General features: G+C 34.6%; 1 protein-coding gene across 2 annotated transcripts in view; it reads left to right on the plus strand.

Moving 5' to 3' along the window:
* The window catches only part of cep112 (centrosomal protein 112), a 242,407-nt gene that overhangs the window by 193,653 nt on the left and 36,584 nt on the right, over nt 1–12,170 (plus strand). For both annotated transcript variants that reach the window (XM_089128934.1, XM_089128935.1), the window contains exon 23: nt 4,491–4,640. In XM_089128934.1, coding sequence (XP_088985060.1) covers nt 4,491–4,640 — 150 coding nt within the window. The remainder of the gene's footprint in view (nt 1–4,490; nt 4,641–12,170) is intronic.

Consider the following 12,170-nt stretch of genomic DNA (forward strand, 5'->3'; position numbering starts at 1 on the left):
AGCATTCGCTACATCCAGCTTTTCTTCTCTGACCTTTAATCTCGCTGGTGTTTGAAGCGCTCAGCTAATGACGAGGAACACAAGGTGTTGTCCAAACTGAGCTCTGCTTTCTACAGTACATCTCCTTTCATCACCACCAGCGTATGGACACGTGTGCTGGAGCATTATTATACATGCGCATATCAAATCACTACAGCTCTGAGATACACATTCCACTTCTTCGGTCAAGTCAGCTTTATTTATACAGCGCTCTTTACAATACAGTGTTTGCTTTAGATATATGCAACAGACTTTTTGTCTAGTGGAAAATAGCGTTCAGTGATGGTTCATTTCTGTTGTAAAAAAGTTATTCATTTACTTAGATCAATAATATTGTTGAATATTAAATGAAAACATTAGGATTCTGTAAAACAGGTATAGCATCATTTTTGAGATGTAGTTATTAGTTCATTTTACTCTTTGAACTTAGATATTTTGGTGTAAGTTTAGCAACACACTGCTTGTTACTTGACTTACACTTACACTTGTTACTTGTAAAGTCTGTGTAGTGTTCTTTTACACTTAAATGCTGCTGTTAAAGAGCTTAAATTGTACATATTATTTGCAATTTGCATATCAAGTCTCATTTTTAACAACAAAGATTAACTAATGAAATAAAATAAAGTGAATGTTTGCCATATCACCCACTGATACTGTCATTCAGCCATCGTTTCTGATGATTCCCCCAGTGTCTTATTATATCACTGAAGCTTTCAGTTTTAGTCTCATATATATTGTTTTGTTTTTGCGCGCATCAATAATTAATTCGTCCATCAGAAAGAAGATGTAACACCTCATAGCCACAGTATAGCATGTGCACCAGTCTAAAGAGAGGCTTAAACACGAAGGACGACGTGCTGAAGCCATTAACGGCCAAATTCACAAATATCAAGAGCGAGGAATAACAATCGAGGGACGTCCCTTCAGGCAAACGAATATGTATAGCCAAATAATTATTACCATGAGAACTTATGTTACCATAATAATGGGGCGTTTGGTGCTTTCATGTGGTTCGCCCACTGACTAAATAAGCCTAATCTCTCCCTCTGTGTCCGCTCCAAGAGATCACTCCCAACTCCTACACATCCACGGATTCCAGTAAAAGCGCTCCTCCGAACATTTATGCACAATAAACAATTATCTGTCTCGCCCTGAGCTTCACCGCCACTCTCTTGGCTGCAGTTGAAGCAGAATCTGAATGTGGACATTTCCGTCTCGCTGGAGCTTCATTAAACGCTCCTCAGTTGAGTTGTGAAGGGTGGTCATGTGGGATTTTGACTCTACGGTTCTCGTTTTGGGACTAAAAACCCTGACTCTGAGAGGACTCTGGGAAGGCTAGAGGCGTGGCTTTCATCTGCGCAAGACAGATTTCAACGGCCGTTAAGTGTGTTTACGAAACGATAACCATTCAAATCTGTTCGTTATTAAAAGCTAATAACGCATTGCGTGAGATTTCATAGTTGACTCTTTTTTTTCTGATCTTGACATCAAATCATAAACACTGCATACGCTGAGAGAATGCAAATAAACATGCAAAGAAATTACGGCAATGGGCTGCAATCAAGCGCTTAACACTTTTTTATAATTGATATAATGCCTTTCGCAATACACATCGTTTTAAATCAGCTCTTTTCTTTTTTTTTTCTCGAGGTACTGTTATTGTTTTTTAAGAGTTTGAAGATGTTTTTGACTCCTAAGAGTCGAACCATATGAGAGTAGATATTTAGCATATTGTGTATTTATTGCAAAATAAACAAAATCTTAAACAAAAATCTAAAGTTGTTAGTGTTAAACAAAATCTAAAGTTAATGAATTAAGTGTCAAGAGCCCAACTAAAGCAAACACTGATCTCCATAATGGTGACTTAAAAATTCCGGTTTTCTCCTGCAGTGATTCTGCTTTTTAACATCAGGTGTCTTCAATAATGCTCAATTAATTATCTAATTATCTCATTAACTTTAACACTGCTTCAGTGTTCATTTAACACTCTGCTCAGAGTTTCTATAATTCACACTTTTAAGTGTTAATTTGACACTGGGGATTTTGCTGTGTATTATTGTTATAATTGAAAGATTTATTTTTTGTGTAGCGCTATGATCAACATTGTTGTTTTATTTTGTGCTTTATAAATAAATTGGAATTGGTAAATTGCAATGCCTTATAGTCAGTGTTTGGTGTAACTAATTACTAAGTAATTAGTTACTGTAATTTAATTACTTTTCCCTTGAAAATGTAAAGTAAGGGATTACTCTTCATTTATCAGTAATTTAATTACAGTTACTTCTGATGTAATTGAGGTAAATACTGTGTATAGATCAATCTGATCTCACAGCTATTCGTATGCATTTTATGAGGTGTCTTAATTGTACGACCTTTACAAATTCGTATGAATTATTGTAAAATATGTATAAAAAAAGTGTGAAATGTCACGAGATCAGACAGAAAACAATAGTGGGTTTAACATCAAAATGTATTGTCTGATGTTAAAAAGTATGTTTTTATAATGTAACCTTCTCCACCTTTGAAGTTTAAGAATAATTGTAATTTTATAGTATTTATTTGAAAGAATTAAAACAGATTCATGTCTATCCTTGTATTATTCAGCTGGTTGAGATTGATATGGGATTTTGAAAGTAATTAGTAATTAAAAGTAATTAAATACTTTTTGGAGAGAGTAATTAGTACAGTAATCTAATTACACTGTTGAAGAGGTAATTAGTAACTAGTAATTAATTACTTTTTTAGAGTAACTTACCCAACACTGCTTATAGTGACAATTAGCAGATAATACAGTTTTGATTTAGCAATTAATATTTGCTATATAGGTATAGGACAGCAGATTAGTTTAAAAAAATCATTTACTTTGGCATAGAAGCTTGAAATTTGGTACAGATACTCTCTAAGGGCCACTATTTTGGAAAAAGGCGTTGGCCACTCAAAAATTTAAATTTTTTAGATTCTTAAAGGATTATCACTTTTCAAAAAACTTGTCCTTATAATGGACTTCAGTGGGAACCAGACGGTTCAAGTTCCAAAAGAAACTTTCAGTACAAACTGCAAACTTGTTCAAAGAGCTTTAAACGATTCCAGTCGATGAACAAGGGTCTGGTCAAGCGAAACGATCGCTCATTTAATAAATAAATAACAAAGTTTAAGTTTTATAAGATCAAACGCTCGCCTTGCTCTGTTCTGTGGTCCACGTTCGTGACTCTCCTGTTCGAACTCGTTCAACAAAATGAACAAATCTTTTTTCCGAATCAATTCGTTCGTTTCTTTCGTCGAATGAACCAAATGACTTGGAAAAAGATTGGTTCATTTTGATGAACGGGTTCGAACAGGAGTGCGTTACAGAACAGAGCAAGGCGAGCGTTTGAGATTATAAAACTTAAACTTTGTTATTTATTTATAAAACGAGCGATCGTTTCGCTTGATAAGATTCATCGTCTGGAATCGTTTAAAGCCCTTTGAACAGTTTGCACCGAAACTGTCTTTTGGACCTTAAACCGTTTGGTTCCCATTGAAGTCCATTATATGGAGAAAATCCTGGAATGTTTTCATCAAAAACCTTAATTTCTTTTCGACTGAAGAAAGAAAGACATGGACATCTTGGATGACGTGGGGGTGAGTAAATTATCAGCAAGTTTTTTCAAAAGTGAACTAATCCTTTAAGTATCTTTTTGGCTACTCAACTTAAGTATCAACTTTTACTCTCTACTTGACAACATTTTTAAGTAAGTAAATGTACTTTTTACTTTTGTGATTGAGTAGAGCAATTACACATTACATTTAGGATGGTGCCTGACTTTTTCTGCAGTGGTGTATTGCTGCTATAAAGAAGCGATATCGCCATCTAAGGGCATTACAGGTATTGCATCTTGTGTTTCGCCTTTACTCACCCAACCTTATCCGCTATATTGAATTGACCGTTTTGACCGTTACTTATGGCCTTTTTGTGCACTTGAGCTTAACTGAGACATGTGAGAGGCTGTTGTGTCGACCTTTATGTATTGCAATTAAATGAACATGATTTCTCATCTTACGAATCAATTGTTTGCTATTTTCACTAGCATGTCTCTTAGCTGTCGAGGACTAGCGCCTACATTCAGTACGAGTAAAACACTCTTAAAAATCAGATTGTCTGAGACTTTTGCTCAAGTCGTATTGGAATTGGTGACTTGTGACTTGCAATGGAGTCATTTTCGCTGTACGGTATCTGTACTTTGGTTCTCAGGAACTCTTAGAGACGACTGATTATGTAACACCAGCGACTGAATTGAGATCTTAGCCTCTAAATGATCTAGTAAAAACCTCTAAGACATTGCTGAATACTTTACCCCCGGCTGGTCAAGCATTAAACTAAGCAGAATCCATTATCTGAGTAATTAACTCAGACCCCGAGGAGATTTACTGATCTCAGATGAACGAGTGTGTGTGTGTGTGTGTTCACACAGGTGATCGCTGAGCTGCAGACGTCTCTAAAGAACCTGAAAGAAGACAGCCGACAGATCCAGCAGAGCCTCGAGACACAAATACAGGAGGAACAGAGTCGCTGGGACCAGGAGAGGACACAGCTCAACAGAGACGCCGGCCAGGCCAACAAGGTCAGCACACACACACTCATGTGGCACAGGATTTCTGTTCATCGATGCACCTCGTAAGCATATTGCGACTCAGACAGTGAATCTTCATTATTACAACTATATGTCTGTGAGCTCTGCCGTTCTGATATTGAAATAGGCCATTGGTGTGATTTGTAAAGATGCAGATGTAACTGAGCTGAAAGTGTGACGCCCTTAACAAAGAGGCTTCTTTAGATTCATCTAAATGATTTGTTGTTCCGGTGTTTTGACCAATCCATCTTGGCTGACTGAGTGTTTTCAGCTCTTTGTGTGTGTAACAACTGAAACAACTGTGCACAAAAGGCCTCCAACATGGCTTTTTGCATGACAGAGGTGGCGGAGTCTGGCCCGGGCTTTTATTGAGTAGACATGACTTTGCTGTCCTTTATGGAGCTTACAAAGAGGGTTTGGTATCGTGGCCGATTGGAGTGTGTGCTGTTTTTACGAGGGTTTCGAAGCTTTGAACTGCTCAGGATTGTCACTCAGCTTTCCTGTACTCTCCCAAACATTGGGACATAGACATTATCAGCACATGCTGTAATATAAGAAATCAATAGTGCATTTGAAAAACAATTGTGTGTGAAATAGTATTCAGCAGTAAACAATTTTTTTTTTGATTGAAATTTGTGTTGGCCCTGCCGCAGATCCGGTATCATGTACAGTGTAAGTATAAAACAGCTTCACAAACGATCTTTTCAACCACAAAGTATCGTTTTTTTTCTGTGTTACGGTCATTTCAAATTATCACAGAAGAACTGGGATACAAAGTTACCATTTAGATACAAACACCGACGTCTACAGTAGTGGTCAAAATAAAGCAAATCACCTTTCGAAAGTAACTCGGCGCTTCAAATAACGACTGTTACATCGTTACACCAGTAGGTGGCGATAAGTGACATTTTTCTTTGAATCATTCATGCATTTATTCATTCAAGAGATTCGTGCATCTATCCATCATAAAAGTGCATCTATCTCTATCCATCATAAAAGTGCATATGTCCATCATAAAAGTGTATCTATCCATCATAAAAGTGCATCTGTCAATCATAAAAGTGCTTCTCTCCATCATAAAAGTGCATCTGTCCATCATAAAAGTGCGTCTATCCATCATAAAAGTGCATCTGTTCATCATAAAAGTGCGTCTATCCATCATAAAAGTGCTTCTATCCATCATAAAAGTGCTTCTATCCATCATAAAAGTTCATCTGTCCATCATAAAAGTGCGTCTATCCATCATAAAAGTGCTTCTATCCATCATAAAAGTGTTTCTATCCATCATAAAAGTGCATCTATCATCAAAAGTTTTTTTTTTTTACAAGTTTTTTTAATAAGAAATAGTTTTTGAGATTGTTTCAATCATATATTCAAATCCACCAAAAAAAAATTGTTCATAAACAGCTGGGGAATTCACATGCCTCTCCATAGAGGGCTGTACATTTCTGAAGGCCTAGACTCTATATTAAACAAAAATACTGCATTAATAATTAAAAAAAATATATTATATATATACATATATATAGAAATATATATATATATATATATATATATATTTCCATTGAAAAAAATAGACCATAAATATTGCATAAATATTAATAAATTCAATCAAATTGTCTCAAAATACTAAATTAAAAAGAATAAATATTATAGAACAAAAATAAATTGCATTGGTTTTTCTGGGATGGAAGAAGTTTCATTTTTAGGCCTCCGGTCACTTCTGACCGGGAAGGCCCAGGACGTGACTCATAAAGGAAGACCATCAGAGGGTTAAATACCACACACAAAAACTGTAATTTACATGAAAAAGTTAATTCTATATTCAAACTCAATTCAAGCGTGTAGAAGTGAAAGTGTAAATATCAGCGTTGTAAAGTTACTAAACGTTTCTGATACTGGTGTTCATGCACTGGGCCTTGAATAATTAATAAGGTTGATTTTTCACTGGTTTCCAGCTGTGTTTACACTGATTAATCATTACTTTTGCTGTTATGATTAGTAACTTTCCATTTGGAGTTCATTTTCTATTTCAAATGACACACTCAAACACAAAAACGGTCCATCTAATGTTACCATCATTGAGTACCAAGTATTGAGGTCTGTGCGTTCACATGATGCATGCAAAATTCAGATATTTAGATATTGTATTTATTATATGTTTCTAATATACTTTAAAAGTGTGGTTTAATCCGCTGTTACATTGTTTGAGTGAAATTTATTGCAAAGGAAACTTCAACTAAATAGATACAACTCAACCTTTTACTAGACAAGTTAAAATTACTTATTTTCTTAATTTAAGTAGAGTTTCCCCAATTTCATATGTGAAATTTACATTAAAATTGCAAAAACTTGCCAAAGAAAAATGAAGTAAACTTAACCTCGTAGATCTCAAAAATCCGCCACACAAACTGAACGCAGAAATCTATGGCTCCTCCCACGTCAATGACCTCACAGTGTCGATTATAGTGTAAAAATCACCTTGGGATCATTTTGATTCATCCCTCAGTTTGTATGAACAAATGAGATGCTAAGATACATACGCATCTGCTAGACTTTTTTTGTGGAAAGTGTAAGATGAGTGCAACTTACTAACTTCATGTTATATTCAAAACTCCTGTTTATGACCATGTAAAACCAGGAAGAAGAGTCATTTGTGAACCGGCTCTCTCATTATGAGTGTTTCAGTTGCACTATGAATTTTACACACCAAGTTCAACTAATTTCAGGACCATAATGGTAGTCCGGTTGCTGTGTGTTTGAGTGTGTGAAAGCTTCAGTGTTCAGAGTGTTAACTGCTGTTAATGAGAGTCTAATTAATGACTGGCTAGTTGATGGAAGTCCAGACACATGTGTACTGTAGCATTACTGTTAGGACAGAGAGTGTGTGTGTTTGGACCGTGAGAATAAGCGTGTCACACACCGACACTGTTGCCAAGTATCTTACTTCAAAGGCGGATTATGAAAGCTGAAGGGCTTGAGACAAAAAAGAGCAGAAAGAAACATCAAAGTGTGGCGCGTTTGAATGCAATAATCCCAAAACAGTTGTTCTGATTGCGCTGTCTGCTATCAGATGTCTCTATATTGCTTAAGATTAAACATGTGTTTGTTTGGCAATTCTCCTAAAGTCCCACTTTCTCCACCCGAAAGCTTCAGAAAGACTGTCTGTGAAAGCGTTCCTTCTGTCTTTAATCAAGTGTGTGTTACTGCTTTTTCATGCTGTCCTCTATATTTGCCCCGCTCACACCAGTAGAAACTGCAAACGTCCCAAAGCATATCCAGCAAGACTTGTTGCTGACGTCATGTGCTTCTCTACAACAAGACCGTTTAAATATATATAAACTCAGCAGCCAATCAAAATCTAAAAGTAATCATTTGAGGGTCAAGAGCCCAACTGAAACAAACACTGATCACCATTATGATGACTTGGGTGTCTTCAATAATGCTCAATCATCACTCAAATATTCACTAAATTATCTCATTAACTTTAACACTGCTTAATTTTTCATTTTAACGCTAGTTTATATAATTCATTTCAGTGTTAATTTAACATTGGGGATCTGCTGTGGTAGTTGTAACACACACGGTTTAAAACTAAAACGTAGTGTATTAGTGCCGCCATATCAACACTATATAGAGAAAACACTGTGCCAAAAATTTTAAATCTTTGGAAGATATCACTGAACATTTTTTTACCATAGCAAAATTAAATTTCTTACTTAAGTTAATATTTCTTTTTGTGTGTGTTTTATTTTAAATTAGACTGATCTGATATTATTTTAATTAGCAGTTGAGATGTTGTGACATGTTGATGACATGTTGTCACACTGAGTCCCTATTAGAACTATTGATATTCTATTCTATACTTTCATGAATTCTATTGAGAAACCATGAGATAAAGACGAATAAAGACTGAGAGTCTGTTTTCAGAAATGATTAATTATGATTAATGATGCAATTCCCTAGTTCACAGTCAGTCTATGAATACTGCACATTTATGCCAAGCAATTGCTTATTATCTACTTTCCATGAATTATAACCATAAAGTAAACATTAGTGTTCTTTATGGTGTTTATATTGGAACATGTGTGTGTGATCAAAGCTACTTCGCCACATTGAGACTCACTTTGGTGCAGTTGTGTTCCCGCACACAAATGACACTAGTCCGGTTTCAACCCCTCGTTTAAAGGAATAGTTCACCCAAAAATGAAAATTAGCCCATGATTTACTCACCCTCGAGCCATCCTAGGTGTATATGACATTCTTCTACAATCAGAGTTCTTCCTTTTTAAGTCCATTAAAAGTGCATCCATCCTTAATAAAAGTGCATCTATCCATCATAAAAGTGCATCTATCCGTCATAAAAGTGCATCTATCCGTCATAAAAGTGCATCTGTCCGTCATAAAAGTGCATCTGTCCATCATAAAGGTGAATCTATCCATCATAAAAGTGTATCTATCCATGATATATATGCGTCTATCCATCATAAAAGTGCATCTATCCATCATAAAAGTGCATCTATCATCATAAAAGTGCATCTGTCCATCATAAAAGTGCATCTGTCCATCATAAAAGTGCATCTGTCCATCATAAAAGTGCATCTATCCATCATAAAAGTGTATCTATCCATGATATATGTGCGTCTATCCATCATAAAAGTGCATCTGTCCATCATAAAAGTGCATCTATCCATCATAAAAGTGCATCTATTCATCATAAAAGTGCCTCTATCATCATAAAAGTGCCTCTATCCATCATAAAAGTGCATCTATCCATCATAAAAGTGCATCTATGCATCATAAAAGTGCATCTATCATCATAAAAGTTTATCTATCATCATAAAAGTGCATCTGTCCATCATAAAAGTGCATCATCATAAAAGTGCATCTATCCATCATAAAAGTGCATCTGTCCATCATAAAAGTTTATCATCATAAAAGTGCATCTGTCATCATAAAAGTGCATCATCATAAAAGTGCATCTATCCATCATAAAAGTGCATGTATCATCATAAAAGTGCATCTGTCCATCATAAAAGTTTATCATCATAAAAGTGCATCTATCATCATAAAAGTGCATCTGTCATAAAAGTGCATCTCTCCATCATAAAAGTGCATCTATCCATCATAAAAGTGCATCTATCATCATAAAAGTTTATCTATCATCATAAAAGTGCATCTATCCATCATAAAAGTGCATCTATCCATCATAAAAGTGCATGTATCCATCATAAAAGTGCATCTATCCATCATAAAAGTGCATCTGTCCATCATAAAAGTTTATCATCATAAAAGTGCATCTGTCATCATAAAAGTGCATCATCATAAAAGTGCATCTATCCATCATAAAAGTGCATGTATCATCATAAAAGTGCATCTATCCATCATAAAAGTGCATCTGTCCATCATAAAAGTTTATCATCATAAAAGTGCATCTGTCATCATAAAAGTGCATCTATCATCATAAAAGTGCATCTATCCATCATAAAAGTGCATCTATCATCATAAAAGTACATCTATCATCATAAAAGTGCATCTATCATCATAAAAGTTTATCTATCATCATAAAAGTGCATCTATCCATTATAAAAGTGCATCATCATAAAAGTGCATCTATCATCATAAAAGTGCATCATCATAAAAGTGCATCTATCATCATAAAAGTGCATCTATCCATCATAAAAGTGCATCTGTCCATCATAAAAGTTTATCATCATAAAAGTGCATCATCATAAAAGTGCATCTATCATCATAAAAGTGCATCTATCCGTCATAAAAGTGCATCTGTCCATCATAAAAGTGCATCTATCATCATAAAAGTTTATCTATCATCATAAAAGTGCATCTGTCCATCATAAAAGTTTATCATCATAAAAGTGCATCTGTCATCATAAAAGTGCATCATCATAAAAGTGCATCTATCATCATAAAAGTGCATCTATCCATTATAAAAGTGCATCTATCATCATAAAAGTACATCTATCATCATAAAAGTGCATCTATCCATCATAAAAGTGCATCTATCCATTATAAAAGTGCATCTATCATCATAAAAGTACATCTATCATCATAAAAGTGCATCTATCCATCATAAAAGTGCATCTGTCCATCATAAAAGTGCATCTATCATCATAAAAGTTTATCTATCATCATAAAAGTGCATCTATCCATCATAAAAGTGCATCTGTCCATCATAAAAGTTTATCATCATAAAAGTGCATCTGTCATCATAAAAGTGCATCATCATAAAAGTGCATCTATCATCATAAAAGTGCATCTATCCATTATAAAAGTGCATCTATCATCATAAAAGTACATCTATCATCATAAAAGTGCCTCTATCCATCATAAAAGTGCATCTATCCATCATAAAAGTGCATCTATCATCATAAAAGTTTATCTATCATCATAAAAGTGCATCTATCCATCATAAAAGTGCATCTGTCCATCATAAAAGTTTATCATCATAAAAGTGCATCATCATAAAAGTGCATCTATCATCATAAAAGTACATCTATCCATCATAAAAGTGCATATATCATCATAAAAGTGCATCTGTCCATCATAAAAGTGCATCTATCATCATAAAAGTGCATCTATCATCATAAAAGTGCATCTATCCATCATAAAAGTGCATCTGTCCATCATAAAAGTTTATCATCATAAAAGTGCATCATCATAAAAGTGCATCTATCATCATAAAAGTACATCTATCCATCATAAAAGTGCATATATCATCATAAAAGTGCATCTGTCCATCATAAAAGTGCATCTATCATCATAAAAGTTTATCTATCATCATAAAAGTGCATCTATCCATCATAAAAGTGCATCTGTCCATCATAAAAGTTTATCATAAAAGTGCATCATCATAAAAGTGCATCTATCATCATAAAAGTACATCTATCCATCATAAAAGTGCATATATCATCATAAAAGTGCATCTGTCCATCATAAAAGTGCATCTATCATCATAAAAGTGCATCTATCATCATAAAAGTGCTTCTCTCCATCATAAAAGTGCATCTATCATCATAAAAGTTTATCTATCATCATAAAAGTGCATCTATCCATCATAAAAGTGCATCTGTCCATCATAAAAGTTTATCATCATAAAAGTGCATCATCATAAAAGTGCATCTATCATCATAAAAGTACATCTATCCATCATAAAAGTGCATATATCATCATAAAAGTGCATCTGTCCATCATAAAAGTGCATCTATCATCATAAAAGTGCATCTATCATCATAAAAGTGTATCTATCCATCATAAAAGTGCATCTATCATCATAAAAGTTTATCTATCATCATAAAAGTGCATCTATCCATCATAAAAGTGCATCATCATAAAAGTGCATCTATCCATCATAAAAGTGCATCTGTCCATCATAAAAGTTTATCATCATAAAAGTGCATCTGTCATCATAAAAGTGCATCTATCCATCATAAAAGTGCATTCATCCATGATTAAAGTGCTCTGCACGGCTCTGGAGGTTAATAAAGGCCTTCTGAAGTGAAG

Source organism: Pimephales promelas, chromosome 3, assembly GCF_988280905.1.
Source record: "Pimephales promelas chromosome 3, fPimPro1.hap1.1, whole genome shotgun sequence".
NCBI lineage: Eukaryota > Metazoa > Chordata > Actinopteri > Cypriniformes > Leuciscidae > Pimephales > Pimephales promelas.